This window comes from Ailuropoda melanoleuca, chromosome 10 (assembly GCF_002007445.2).
Source record: "Ailuropoda melanoleuca isolate Jingjing chromosome 10, ASM200744v2, whole genome shotgun sequence".
Classification (NCBI taxonomy): Eukaryota; Metazoa; Chordata; class Mammalia; order Carnivora; family Ursidae; genus Ailuropoda; species Ailuropoda melanoleuca.
In genome coordinates, this window is record NC_048227.1 from 57,563,285 (window position 1) to 57,579,085 (window position 15,801).

General features: G+C 40.9%; 1 protein-coding gene across 1 annotated transcript in view; it reads left to right on the forward strand.

Moving 5' to 3' along the window:
* The window catches only part of SOBP (sine oculis binding protein homolog), a 161,525-nt gene that overhangs the window by 89,391 nt on the left and 56,333 nt on the right, over window positions 1–15,801 (forward strand). Inside the window, exon 5 of the mRNA XM_034670766.1 lies at window positions 3,397–3,492. Coding sequence (XP_034526657.1) covers window positions 3,397–3,492 — 96 coding nt within the window. The remainder of the gene's footprint in view (window positions 1–3,396; window positions 3,493–15,801) is intronic.

Below are 15,801 nucleotides of genomic sequence, written 5' to 3' on the forward strand. Positions count from 1 at the left end.
CTGGGGCTGATGGTCCAATGGTGAGGAACCAGGTACCATCCCTGCCCTTAGGAAGTGTGCAGTCTTTGGGTGGCCTGGGTCGGGGGTGGTATGGGATAAAAATCACACCAATTAGCATAAAATTGCACCTGTGTCCAGTCTAAGAGAGGGCAGGTGGGGATTTTTGACTTGGTTAGAGAGATTCAGAAAGACCTTTTGAGGAACTGGTCTAATAGTTCTTCCAAGATGTCATGCCAGGGACTAAAATAAGGAATTTTTTTTTTTTTTTTTTTTTTGCCTGCAAGCAGCTAGTCATGTCCTCTCTTGATCTTTAGAATAAGACCCATCTTAAGGGCCATATCCTACATCCTCACTTGTTGCAGAGTAGTTCAGTCCAGTGAGGTTGGGACATGGTTAGAGAACATTCTGGCAACACTCTGCCGAGGGCCTGCTCTCGATACCCCTCCTCTGGGCATGCTCCTTAGATCAGTGGTTCTCAGCCCTGCTTGTACATTACAATCCCTTGAGACCTTTTTACAAAACACCCATGTCCAGGCCCCACCCTGGTCCAATTAAATCAGAGTCTTGGAAAGGTGGGATGGGAGGGGGAGGGACATGCTCCAATGTTAAAAACCCACCCCAGATGACTCTAGCATGTGGTTGGAGGAGAGAACTACCACCTTCAACGAATGCACCAATTTCACTTGGTCTAGGAAGAGTAATTTTCAATTTTACCCTAAAAAAACTTCAGAATGCACAAGGAATTACTTTGGCAAGAGGTGGGTGAGTGCTTGTAGATGCACACACACGTGAGGGGGATGGCGCCCGGTCTCCGTGCATGGTGTGTGCTTTCTAGCTCCGTGGCATGTGGTGGAAACGCAGCAAATGGCTGGAGGGTGGAATGTCTTAGACTCTGGAATCAGGTTGATTGTGAGAGGCAGACCATTCTAAGGGCCATGGAGTTTGATGCAGAGGCAAATATATGGCTCAATAAAGAAGCAGATTTCTGGCTTTCTCTCTTCACTTCCAATTCTCCCGGTCTCCCTCTTCTTTCTCTTCCACTGCTGCTTTATTCAACTTCATTAATTAATAGGCTTTATGTGAAGTCTTTAGCTCCTTTGAGGAAGCACCTTCAAATCTTAGACAATGGGACTTTTTTTTTTTGTCCTTTAAAAATATAAAAGCATCGTGATCACCTTACATGTAAGTGGGATGGATGTATTTTTGCCACCAATGTTGAAAATATCCCCAGGCATCTGGTGTATATGACTGTGTACACATAGTACATGCATAATAAACATTCCACCTTATGAATATTTATATACAAGATACATATATATTGAATAGAGACATATATGTGTAAATAGTAGCCCTCGTAAACTATATGCTAAGTGTGTTTCCAAGCATATGTATCATAGTGCATCAGGAATATAATAAACCTACCACCAAGTTGAGCATATTTTGAGGTGGCATTTTCTGCAGAGTTGTTTACGGTAGGGTCTAGTGACTATCCACGTATGGTTTTTTTTTTCCCCATCACTTCAATGTCTGTTAAGCACTAACTCAAAGTAAGGCGCTGGGCATGGCAGAATAAGAAATGAAGAAGATGAGGTCCCTGCCTTCAGGAGACCTCACAGAGTGGCTTAAAATGCACTTACAAAGAATCGAAGAATCTAACGTTGTTCCTACCCTTTGACATAATATTGCTTTTCCTCCAGCTGCCTTTTATTTATACACTCCACTTTAAGGTGGGCCCCACTGAAGACTCTATTAGCTTAGACCCCGACGTAGCGATGGTGTAGAGCTTGACGCTGTGAGAAGGTACATCATTGGTTTCCGTGCCTGCGTAACCACTGGATGTGAACGATGCTTACACTTTCTGTCACATGTAGTCCAATCCTGTAATGACATATGTATGTTACTCTGATTTGGCAGGGAGAGAAAAGGTGTCATGACAAGGCACCCAATCCCAGAGATGTTCATAAATTTCAAAAATGAAATCAGAACAGAGCAATGTCTTCTCCCACCGACTTGTGGTAACCCAAATAGCACTGCCCCTGACATTCCACTTCCAAATTCCATCCGGTTCCCTCCCTGTAATAAGTAGCAGAAGCCTTTATTAAAAACAAGCGATACATCCTAAAATGGACAAAATCTGGATCCGTTTCTAAAATGACAGTCCCTAGTCTAGCGGAGGAGCTCTGAGTGATACTTGTCAGCGGGCAAATTTCACTCCATGAAAAGAGAAACAGTACACAAGGGCTGTCATCACTGTGCCACAGACGTACACTCATTGTTTTCTCCCCCTCCGTCCATACATCACAACAGGTAGTTCTCAGCTGTTCCCTTGGTGCCAGACATACATTTTATCTAAAGAGACAGCAGACAGAACTACCTGCTGCTTCCTCTGCGGCTCTCCCTGTGTTTCTCTCCTTTTTCCTACTTCACTTGGGCTTTTTAAAATCAGCTGGCAGGGAGCCAGGAGCTCATCATTTTAATGCAGTGCAAAATGGAATATGCATAATTATATGCAAGCCATATGTGAGGGAGACAGCTCAGCTGTGAATTTCAGGAGGCCAGGAAAGGGAGAGCAGTTAGGGCTAAGATGAGATGAGAGCAGAGCGGGGTGCAAGTGTCACCCAAATGAATGGTTTAATGAGTGTGCTGCAGACACGCCTCCTCTCACCTACCTCTCCCTCTCTCCAACTCCAAACCAGAAACCGATGGAGATTAGAAAGAGAAGACTGTATGCAAGCGGTATTGCTAATGGGTTCTGTTAATGTCTCCATTTAAACTTCAGCTTTCTTAATTAACAGTGTAGATCAAAATAACCAGTAACTTTTAATGCAGCTTCTTAATTAAATCTATTTTTTTACTGCATTCGATTGAAGAATCATTGTTCTTACTAGATCATTGCTCCTTTCAGATCTTTATTTAAAAATCAAGGGGAATCAGTTTATCTCTAATAGTATTACAATGCAAAATATAACGATGCAAATTGCTTTTCTTATGGCCTTGCTATTAGAATTTTTTTAAAGTGCATTATCTAGAGATTGCTTAAGCATGCCAAAAAGTTTAAACACGTACGTATGTCATATAATCCTAAATGTGCAACGAAAAGTCACTGGAAGACCAAAGTGGTGGTAATTTCCGACAAAATTACTTGATTTTGGTTTGCTTTGTATCATTTAAAATATTACACCACGATGAATTTGCATGTTCAAACCAAACTATGTAAAGAAAAATAAATCCCAAATTTTGATATCTAAAAGGCGTACTGCGTATTTAAACAAACTTCTTAATAATGTTGTTATTTCTGGATTCCCGTTTGTTTAATGATCTGAGCTGTTATGCTTTTAGCTTTTTTTTCTTCCATTATTTGTAAGTCCCTAAATAGGCCATTATATTTCCCTTCAGGCTAGAGATGAAGATGGACATGCTGAAAATTTCCCCCAGCAGCACTATGCTAAGGAAACTCCAAGGCTTGCCTTCAAGAATAACTGCGAACTACTTGTAAGAATAACATACTTACAACAAGTCTAGAATGTTACGTTAGCACAGTGAAAACAGTTTTTGAAAGGGTTTGTTCATTATTACATAATTTATGAAGTATTATAGTTTTTCTGTATAGAGTTCTAAATGCTAATTCTGATATCACTGAATATTAATTATACGATCTCAAATTGTTTGCAAATCTTTTATATCTGATTATAGAGCTTGGATGGCCCTGTCTTTATTAGCTTGTTTTGTATAGTAGTTTATAACCAGCCCTTTGGAGAATGGCTAGTAAAGTTAAAAATACAGAGAAAGACAGTTGATATATGCAGCTTGGAAAAAAAACAATCCCACCTCCACTCCTCCTCCTACTTCCTAATTGTACACTATTTTAGGAGACAACATGGTAATATTTTGTTCTGCTAGGAAAGATAGCAGAGTTGACACGCAGTACTCCCTTTAGAATTCAAGTATTCCTACACGCTCTTGCCAAACTCAATCAGGAACTTTCGTCTTTTCTGCCTAGGAGAAGTCAAAGCAGCGACAGGATGCAGGGATGTTTACAAGTCGTGAGAGAGAGGATATCAGCTGTGACAGGGACTCTGTTCCAACACAGGGTTAATTTGCTGTTCATTTTAGCGTTTATAGCAAGACAAGATGAAAAGCAAGCAGGAATGCCTATTATATTTCTATTAAATGAATCTGTTGGGACCTAATGTTCTTGATTAGCTTTTGAAAATGAGTGCTCCGCAATGCATTTTCTGTTTACCTAAAGTAAACAGAGAATGAATTGTCATTTATTTAGAGATTTAAACACTGCTTTTGAAAATGAAGCTTTATGAGGGATCTAGCTATGTTGTCCCTAAATGTTCTTTTCTCTTCAATTGCATTAAAGCAAAACATTTGCCCCAACTAAACGAAAACACTGGAAGAGAATGAGGATGCTCACTTGTTGCATTCTGAGGTAGTCTCATTTCTAGTTGGTTTTTTGGCCAAACACAGTTCAGCTCTGCCAGGTCTCCGCATTAGGCAATCCCACATGTAGCAGTCTTTGGACTTAGCTCTGATACAACTGTTCATTAAAAACAAGGTGTCCAAAGAGCAGGAGAAGAGAGAAAAATACCGTCCTTACCCATCCTAGCCGCAGCAGCTAGACGTTGCCAGTGAGAAACTCCTTTCCCCACTCACAAACTGCATGGTTACAATAGCACCACTCACTCTGTGTGTCCTATCCCTTGACCCACCAATCCGCAGGCCAATTCGCTGCTTATAAATGCAATGTTTTTTTTTTTTTTCTGAAAATTCAACTCACCTTATATTTTATCTTAGGGCTCTTAAACTTCCAGGCCTGCTAGCGTGACCTGTTTTGGCGGAAACCTTTTTCATTCATTTCCGTTTTAATATTTCACTCTATAACTATGGTTATCCAGCAGAAGACCCTAGGGGCCATTTATGTTATGTTTTGGTATCAAAATGCTTTGGGGAGTATCTTGCTTCTTTTTAGAGAAATTGTTAAAAGTAACATGCCATATTTGATTTTTTAAGAAAATATCTATTGGTAAAATGAACATGCTTGAGTGCTGGTTGTGGTCAGTTTATAGAGGAGGAAGTAAGACATACATGTGAACATCTTTTCCAGCTGTCTTTAGAGAAAATATATGTTTAATCATTGCTATACTTAAACACAAGGTTGTGTTAGCAGTAGTTTTGAGAGATTGATATAATCTTTGTCCTTCTCGTCACTGTTAGAAATGCTTTATTTTCATCAGCATACTTTTCTGTGATAAAGGAAAAAGGAGGATAAAGAGAAAAAAACAAGCTTATTTCTCCAAGGAGAAATTTAATTTTTTCAAGTGCAAGAAGAGCAGTGGTGTTTGGCTGGTTATGAAGCCTGGAGAAGTTATGTTTCTATATGAAAGAGACTTGTACCTTCTGAAGAGAGAGATAGGAAGTCCTTGGAGTTTTCTTAGTGCAGCTTAGAGCAAATTTTTAAAGACTTCGTGAAAAAAGATTGCAAGTCCTGCTCCAAAGTGCTTTCTTAGCGTAAGAGCCGTCTTGCCGAGTTCCCTGTAGCAAGAGCAGTGGTGGGTTTAGAAAGTGGAAGAGCCTCGTGGGGGATGCCAATGGCCCTTGGGAGAAAACACTGGGGCCACAGGTTGCTTCTAGGCTCCCAGGTGATCAGGACAGAGGGCTACAGGGCTAACTGTCTGGGCCACAGGCGTTGACAGAAAGTACCCTGGCCAGGTAGCTTGGGCATTGCCTTAGACTTTATTAGTGCCTGTTTATTGTCTCTGCCCTCTTCCCCACACCCCCGGCCTCTGCTTCTTGGAAGAGGGTTAAGTAACCTAAACAGAAGCAAAGCAGAATTCATGCCTAGAATGCACAAGGATGTGTAATCAGAAGGCACTGACGAACAAAGCATGAGCTGATAGAAAAATCTGCTGTGCAACCGGAGACTCCTGTAGGGTATTGATTTTTCCATTTAAATCCCAAACTGTGATATGTGCCTTCACACTTAATGTACAACACAGATGACTAGATATTTAGCTCGGTGGCCAAGATTCTTTGGTTGGTGATTGTGCAGCAGCTTCCTTATGCTTTTTATTAATTTTGAGAATGTGAGGCTGTCAAGATGAGTGACATTAGATAAAGCTTGAGTACTGTTTGATATAACACAATCCCGTGTAGCCCCATCTACCTCTTCATAGGTGCACATGCACACGCATACACATGCCGGGGTATTTCGCTGCTATAGCTAAATTTATGACCAAGGCAAATAACTTTCAATAAAGGAAGCTGTAGAAATTCACATCACATGAACACTCCAGCAACATGGCTTGTGGGAGTCCAGAAGAGGGAACATTTAGAGCCAGCTGCAGGGGCTAGTCCAAACTTCACCTCTATTGCTGGTCCCTTTACCATTATTGCCTCATTCTTTTGGGACTAGAAAGCCTTCTGTCCTCTTCTTTTCCTCTATTGCAATGCTCATATCAATAGTGGGAGTTTGATTAAGAGCTATAGTGAGAGGAGGACCTTTATCATATTCCCGAGCTACCTCCTTATCATCCAGAACTTTCTCAGTTCTTGAAAGCCAGATGGGAGTAAGACCTTGCAGAAATACAGCAGAAGCTGGGTCCTTGGAGGGAGAAGACCTGTACCTAAAAGAAGAGGAATGTTGAGAGGGTTTGGGGGCAGCAACTGAAGACATCCAGGCCTACTCCCCAACTGTTCTCAAGGCCAGTCCAGAGAACATCACTGCATTCAGGAAGGAGGTCAGAATAGAGTCAAAGAACAGCAGCAACAGCCTCGTGTAATTGGGTTGGAGAGAAAGCAGGTTTAGGAAGTCTGAAAGGAGAAATAAGAGAAAGGAGACTCAAGGGGGGAAATCAGCCTGTTTTCCTCAGTTTCCTCGGTGTCATCACCGAGACAAAGTCTGACTCCCTTTGGCTTTTCCTAAGGCTATCAGGGGTGGGAATTTGCAGAAGGAGTCCACAGCTGGGAGACCGCATAAAAATAGCATCAGGGAAGAATTCTTTCTGGTCATTTAGAATGCCAGTGTAGGGAGAAGATGAAAACCATTTTCGTTTTGTGGCCTGTGAGCAGAGGTGGTGGGGAGGAGGGGTACTTAGGTAGGTCTTCTATGGGCTGATTTGTCCATCTCATTTCCTTGTGAAGGTAGACAAAAGTTAGATTACAAGAGTTGGACATGGTCCTTAGGCAGAGCTGCTAGTACGGAACTGCTTCGTATTAATGCATTGTTCAGTTAGCAAGACATTATTGAGCATCTTCTGTATACATGGAATTGTACTACACAGTCCTTTTAGGGGACACACAATGGAAAAATGTGCAGTCCCTTCCCTGAAGGAGCTTACAATTCAGTAGGAAGCACAAGCATGTACAGTATTGTGTTCATCAGGAATGTGGGCTCTCAGGTCTTCCTGAAAGTTAGAATTTTGCCCCAGCCAGACATCAACTTACGCTGTATTACTCTGGTGGTATCACTAAGGATCGTAAGCACAAAGGCTTAAAATTTATGGTGACACATCTGGCATTACATCACAGTGGATCCTTTTAGACCTCTCTGAACCTCAGATCTTCATCTATAGAGTGTGATAATAAAAGGAAATAACCTTAGAAGATATTGTAAGGCTTGAAAGTGATGACATATTTAAAATGCCTGGTACGTAGTAACATTCAGTATGCATTAGCTGCTATTATGACGAATCTTCTTATTGTCGTGATTGTTATCATGACCCAGTCGGCTGTGCCCAAGAGAATACCAGCAAAGTTCCGGAGTACAATGGAAGAAGAGGTTATTTCCAAATGTAGTAATTAGAGACTTAACAAAGGAGGAGGATACCTTTGATCTAGGCCTTACATGGTTGGATTTTGGTATTTGGTGCTGAGGTGTAAGGGAAGGGGGCATTCCAAGCAGAGGGAAATAGCATGGCAAAGGCAAGGAGGAGGGCGAGTATAGACCAGGTGAGCCCCCTGCAGGTGACACCTAAGTTGACCAGAGTAGAGAGTACCTGAAGGAGAACGGGCTGAACTGGCAGGCTAGTTCATTGGCACAGGTCTTAATAACGGACACTACCCTATCAGGTTTGGACTTTAGTCAGTCTACTTCATGGAAATTCCTAGTACTTCTGTGGATTAAAAAAAATTATTATGGAAGATCACTAACATGCACAAGAGTAGAGAGAGTGATGTCATGGACTCCCCTGTACCTATCACCTAGCTTCAACAATGATCAGACTACTAATCTTGCTTCATCTTGCTTCATTGCTTTATCCTGTACCCACCCCATCTCCCTTTTTATTCTGCTGAAGGATTGTAAGCAAAGAAGCTTTTTTGCTTCTTTTTTGGTAAGACTTTAGCTCCCCAACTTTTCTGGCTAGAAAGAATCCATTGACACTGATTAAACTGGGAATTGGAGCTTTGGGACTAAGTATGCATAAAACAAATGACTCTTGGTTATGCAGTGTGCTCTTCCCTCCCTGCTCCGTACAGCCTTGCAAGTCTTGGACAATCAGAGATAGTTTAAAAAGCCCTGAAGGTAAAAAACATACCATAATAGCAGTGGTGACTTGAGTTCTTTACTTTCAGGCCCCTGTTTCTAAATGTATTTATTTAAAAATAAAATCAGATCTCTTTGCAACCCAGCCCAGCTCATGAGTATATGTTGGCCTCACAACATCAGTGAAGGGGCAGTTCTGGGGTTGCGGTCATATATTAGCTATTGCTAGCTGCGAGATCATGGAGACTTCATGAGAACCACCCTCTCCCCCAAAAGGTGATAGAAACGGCCACATTTCACTTGAAACTTGATAGGCTTTTCAGAATAGGTGTACTTAACCAAATAAACCAATTGACACTTGGTGTAACAGAAAAGCTAGATTCAAGCCTGGCTCAATTTGAAGTCACACAGTTGCTTTGATGTTACATCCGAGCAGCACAAAACACCAAGAATGTAAATTCGTGGTGACACACTTGGACTAACGTTACATCAAATAAAATATCATATGACATTTGTGTATGTAGTATGCCGTGTACCAGTTTCCTGAAATAGTAATTGTAACAGCCCCAAATACGTCAAATGACCCAGAAAACCCCGGGGACCAGTTGCTGTCTAGAGAGAGTTGGCCTCTCCCACCATTTTCACACCCACCCTCCAGATCCCTTTAGTCTGGGGCTATTTTGCCCCAGTGTTTTGAAATATGTTTTAGAAAAATAGGACTTTTTAGAAAGAGAAGGACCAACATTAGACTAAGCAAGGGGAGGTTCCAACAGAGGTGGCACAATGACGCCCGTAGCAAGACCTCTCTTCTTGGGCAGAGGCAGAAGGGATGCGCTCTGCTTGGGCTGTCGTGCTCCGCCCGCACAGCCCTCTGCTTGCGTAGGTGCTGTTGTTTCACCTGCTCTGGTTTGCTGCTTCCCTTTCTTTCCAGCCTCTTGGATCCATTGCTGCTGTGCTCTCATGGTTCAGAGCCTTCTTCTCCTGTACAAAGACCCTTTTTACCGCAGTAGACCACCTCCCTTCACTCCCCAACTGGGCAAACCTATTTCAACTCTCTGTTTTTAGTTTCTTTATTTGGGGGAGAAGCCATTTGGGTAAGGGCTAGAGTCCCCCAGCTTCTGCACTGGTATTAGGACATTTCTTGGGGTGAGGTACCCTCGATTTGATCAGAGACCCTTGGTCCTCTTGGTCTTTGGCAAGCTCCCTTTTTCAAGACATGGAGATCTTTGCCTTTCTAGTTTCGGGCCATTGCACAGAAAGGTCAGAGGCATAGTGGTTTGGTTTTCATACTGACTTCTCACACAGTACATCGCAGTGGTTCTTAGAGCCAGAGACAGGTGTGGGGGACCCTGTGTTCTCTAAGGGAGACAATGTGGCGTGGTGGTTAAGAGTGGGTGTCCCAATGCCTGCTCTGCACACTGCCAGCTGTGCAGCCTGGGCAAGTCCCTGTCTGCCCTGAGCTTCAGTGTTGTTATCACCAAGATGAGAATAAACACAGTACGTACCTTACAGGGTTGTTCTGAGGAGTAAATGGGATCATGTATAAAAGTATGCATCTTATAGTAAAAATTCAATAAGTGTCAGCCTTATTACTAATAAAATGAAACTAGAAGATGGCATTAGTTTAAACAAAATCGTAAGGCAGATGCTGGGAGTACTTGCCTTTATCCTCTAACTAGAGTCTCTTCCTAGTTGGTTTGCATAGAAGCCCGTATGTAGTATTGTAACTTCAGAGAAACCCTTGAACATCTACCCACTCACCCATTTATGCTGAAGGCACTAGAGATGCCTGTTGGCTGTGTAGCAAATATTGCTGATTTGTGAGTTACTGTAGTATTGGAATACTTTTTTGAAGAAGAATACAAAACTCTCAAAATATAGCATGGTGTTGTACTGAAGAGCTTGGACTCTTGAGCCAGTCTGTTTGGTTTGGATTCAGGAATCTCCACCACTTCACCCGTTGGCTGTGTGACCTTGGGCAAGTCACAGAATGTCCATGTTCTGGTCTGTAAAATGAGGACAATATCTGTCCAGTAGGGTTGGTGTGAGGTCCAAATGAATGAACACCCATAAGGTTCTTAGAACAGTATTTGGCAAACAGTTGGTACTCAATCAATGTTGTTGTGATTGTGACTATGATTATTTCTTCCAAGCCTGCTTCTTTTCAGACACATCATAGATACCTCTCAGCCACATTTTCTAGCAATAGATTATCTGAAAGTCTTGGGTGTGCACATTTGCCTGCAAAAGCCATGAAATTTCCTTGTGAACAATGAGGACAAGATACATTATGCAGATAATTCTTAGAGCTAAGCTTTTTTTTTTTTTTTTTTAATATAACTCTCAGGGAAGACTCCTACATGATCCAAGACCCCTTCATCTTGCCCTACCATTTAATAGTAAAATTGTTAATCTTGGAAGTATGCAACCAAGAAATTAAGAGCAAAGCAAAGGAAAAAAATTTAATTTACACCTGAGAATATCTGCAGTAGCAAATGGATGTTCCTGTTAAGGCAAGGAGATAAGAAATCATCCTTTGTGGGGTACCTCCAATATGTCAGCACTGTGCTCAGTCTTTATATACTTTCCTTTAGACCCTTCATTCTCCATAACTTTGCTAAACAGCAATTGTTATTTCCACTTTACAAGTGGGGAAATTAAAATTCAGAGATGTTATGTTCCTTGCACTGGGGGTGGAAAGGGGATCCAGTGAGCAGGTGTAGAACCAAGGTTTGACCCATATCCCTCTGACCTGTGCTCAGGCCAGGACTCACTGCTGCCTTCTCAGGGTACGGTCCAGGTCTGATGCACCCGTTCCAGGGCTAGAGAAGGTATTCAGTCTATGTTGGTGGAATAAAGGGATTAAGGAATTAATTCAGAATCACTCTTTCTAGCTTCCTTATAGTAACAATTCTTTGGGAGAATTCTGAAGCCAGAAAGAACATCTATGAGAATGTCAGGAAGGGGAATTTATTCGGAAAGGCCTGTAATGTTGGAGAATTCCCAATTGCATAATAAATTGTGGGGAAAGGAACCAAAGTATATGTTTTTTAATTTGGTAGATTATGGAAAACATATTTTTCAAAATGGTATAAGCATTTGAGTATATTATTTTTAAAAATCTGACAGCAATAGATTATGTATGATGAGTGCTAAGTCTTTTGAAGATTTGGATTCTTTTTGTGATCAGTAAGGCCATTTAAAAAAGGGCTGACCTCTTTTGATTTAGTACTGTTGTATTCCTCAGAGTGAGCTGATCTATATCCTTCAAGATTTCTGGCCATTACCCAGAGTCAGGTGTCAGTCATATCCCTCCTCATTGCTTTAATTGCTAGAACTGAACAATTACCTAAAATACCAAAGAAATTTCACCTCTGGTGGCTTCACAGAAGCTCTAGGTCATTTATCAAGCAAATCCAGAACATCAGATAGGATATCAATTATCAACAGAAAAGCACACAAGTAACCAGCCAGAACTAAAATTCATCATACTTAGTCACGTGTTTGGTTTATGGCTGGAAGAACAAGCTAACCAAAGTCTCTGGGGAGAAAAAGGGAAAGGGTATGAAAAATGTTTGGAGTTGAGAAAAATGACATATGTGAGTAATAAGGGAGGCAAGAAATTGGAGATGGTGATGTTGGGGTGAGAGGGGACTGCTGAGAATTTTGAAAGGGAATTTTGAAAGGGAATTTTGAAAGGGAAGAAGGAAGATAAAAGCCCATGATTAAGCTGCAAATGAACAGATTCAGGCAAACAAGAATCTTTAAGAGAATGTATGTTCTCACGGCATTCGGCTTGAAGTCTTTTTCATAATCACGTATTTTGTATGCTTCCCAGTCTTCTGGTCTGAGGAGTCAGGCCTTCCTGGAGGGCTCTTGTCTCCTACTGCATGACCACATACAGCCAGGAGAGGAGCCTCTATTTAAGTACAGATGAGGCTCCCTTGGCTGCGAGCTCTGTGAGGCAGGAACTTTGTCTTCCCTCACTGTATCCTTGGGCACTGCGCTTGCCCACGGCGCATTTCATGGATTGTAAAATGCACTTTTCCCCCCTAACAGTTTAACATCTCAGTAATGGGATTGCAGATTATAACTGATGACCTGTCATTTTTTAATTGGCAGTGTTTTTCCCTAATTGTGGTATAAAATAATGGTATCTTAACAACCAGTGATGACGTAGATTCTATGAACTATGGAGGTCAGTGCTCAGTGATTATTTGTTCAATGAATGCACGCGATAACATATCCCCATGGCTCTAGTTCAGGTAAAAGCAAAATGCTTACAGTTGGCTCTGGAGCGTGCATTGGCCACTGACAAGTTCAAGTGGGGAGTTGGCCTGTGGTGGTCACGGCTGAGCATGTTACTGCTGTATACTTTCCCTTCAGTGGAGCTGACAGATGGCTTTGTTCATTTTCTCAAGCAAAATGTTGAACCAGTTAAGTCAGACCCTAGATAAGTCAGGTTTAAAATAATAAGCACAACTTTTTCCTTCATTATCCATAAAATTGCTTAATGTTCTACCATGGATTGCACATCCACCAATATTTCTCTTGGAAATTCATGAAGATACATTGGTGGAAGAGTGAAGATTTCTTTCTTTTTCCCGATAGAACATGCTGTAGGTTACATTAGGATAAAGTATGTTTTTTATAAATCAGGAGGCCCTTATCCATCATCATCACCAACACCAACACCTCCTAGAGAATTTCCCAACCTACTGAAGAGATAAGTACACATGGGTGCATTTCCTACACTTCAAGTTTCATAATCCACATCCAGGATATCCACTTGTATAGGTAAAGTTACACCCTTAACTTCATTATGTGAATGCCCTGCTGTTTTATAGTGATCAGATCTCAATATGGTTTGGTTTCATTTTTATGGAAATTTTGAATCTGATTTTGATATGGCAGCAAGATCTGTTACACACTTATTTGTGTGAACAAGGAGGGGAAACCCATATAAACATTTTTAAGTGTCAAAGCCTAAGGTGGGAAGAGGGCAATATTTAAATATTGTTCGCTGTGCTAGGATAAAGCCTTTACATGAAAAGTATCCAGATTATTACAATATATAAAATACTGGGGGTCCTCCATTACATACCCATTTCAGTCAGTAGTGCTTTTAACTTCTAAATTGTCTGATAAATGTGTAAGGACTAAACATCAATTTTGGCTTAGAGAAATATTTAATATTTGCCAGATAGCTTGAATTTTGAAAATATGTAACATTGTTGCATATAGATGTATAAAATCTAATATATGAAGGCAGATTTTTATGTCCTATGTGGAAATGTGGATACATATATGAAGGAAAATGAAAATAGAGCATTACAGAATGCTTATCAGCCTGTGGCATTTAACACATCTCATTTACGCAGTATTTTTTCTATAATAATTTGATCTTTACATATGAATACATAAAAATAAATAAGATGGAAAAATAAAGTTGTAATGAAATATTTATTTTCATTTTTCCTTAGCATTTGATTTTTAGACAGTGTTCTGACTGTCATCCAATCAGCCAGGTTGGAAATTGAGCTGCATCAGTGGAGACAGCCGGTCCTAATAACTCAAACCCAAAAGACCTTTTCTCAAGGGATATATTCCTCCTGGTTAATTTGGTCCAAATAGTTTCTTACATCTCTAATTTATTCTTTTGTATACACTGCATGAAGACAATATCTATAATGCAGTGCAATGTCTATAAAGATTTAAAACCTTTTTTAAAAATCTGGGTATTTAGTATCATGGACACACATGTGAAAAGGGGGAATGAGTATGAAAGTAGGAGGTTATGGTATGTGTGTGTGACCCAGATTTTGAAGACATTTGTCTATCAGTTTCTCCAGTGCTGTGCTTAAAAGTCATGTGTTACAGTGCAAACAACGTATAAAACATGGATCCTTCTCATAAGGAGTTTATAAACAAACTGTCCTTCTATGAACAATGAACTTCCAGTGAATAGCAAAGTGCCAGATGGGTGGTATGCTGATTAGAGAATAGAAATACATATTAAAGTATTCTGTATGCAATAAGGAAGTGAAGGGATGGAAAGAGGTGGTGGGATGGAGTCATCAAGAGTCGATGCTGAGAGGAGGCAGGGCCTGGGCTGGTCCTTGGAGGGTGGCTATGCAATGGAAGGGTATCCCAGAGAGAGAGAAGACTGTGTGGGGAATGATGATGAGGGCGGTAAGCAGCGAGCACTTGGCAGGGGCCAGCTGAGAGGCTGCTGGACATCCCGGGTAAGAGAGGTACCTTGGTAGGTTGTGGTCAGATAATAAAAACAGTGAGAAACAGGCAGCTAATTTCATATTTGATGTTTTAGGATGTGGGGCTCTGTTGTAGGTAGCTGAGCCAGGAAGTATTATTATGAAAGCAGTGCTTTCACAGGTTGGTGGACGGGAATGGGAGACTTCTAGAAGGAGGTTAGTACAGTCCAGGCACACAGTGATGAGGACAAAGGCTTCTCACAGCTGGAAAGGCAAGAGGCTGCAAATGGCTGTCCAAAAATATTGGTCACCAAGTTCTTATGACCATGCTAATATAAATAACGGGCAAAGACTTCATCTCAAGCCAATTTTCTTGTAAATTTAGATTTTGGATAACAGTCTTAATTGAGTAAGTAGCTAGTTGTGGTCAGTGGCAAAAACAAGATCAAAGTAGAAGCAAGACCCTGACATTTCAAATATTTGTGATCCAGGATGATTCAGGGATCAGTGTGATTGGAACTGCAAAAATACAGACTGGGGGAAAAATGGCTCTTAAATTTGGATTATTTAAAGAAGGCTGGAACCTCCATTAATAAGAATGTAATAATCCCTTCCCTCCAAGAACAGCACAGAGCCAGTGTGGTGTCTCTGCCCTGGACTCACACTGACTTGGTCCACTTCCTGCCTATGTGGTTACTAGCTTAGTAGTCTTGGGAAAGTCACTTTCTGCATCTGTAAAACAGAAATAATAGCTGTTTAAGATTGATGTAAAATCTGAATGAGATAATACATATAAAATGCCTGGCATATAATAAGCAGTCAATAAAAGGTAACTAGTAAAGGGAATAAAATCCCTCTTCGGTACTCAACTTTTAAGAGAAGGAAGGAAATACCAATAAATAAAATCCACATGACTCTTCAGAATCCTTTTATTTATTTATTTATTTATTTATTTATTTATTTGAATATAGTTGATGCGTTGTTACGTTAGTTTCAGGTATACAACATAGTGTGGTTGGACAGCTCTGCATGTATGCTAAGCTCAACCACAGTGTGGAATCCCGCGCCCCCCCCCCCCCCCTTTTTTTTTTTATGAAA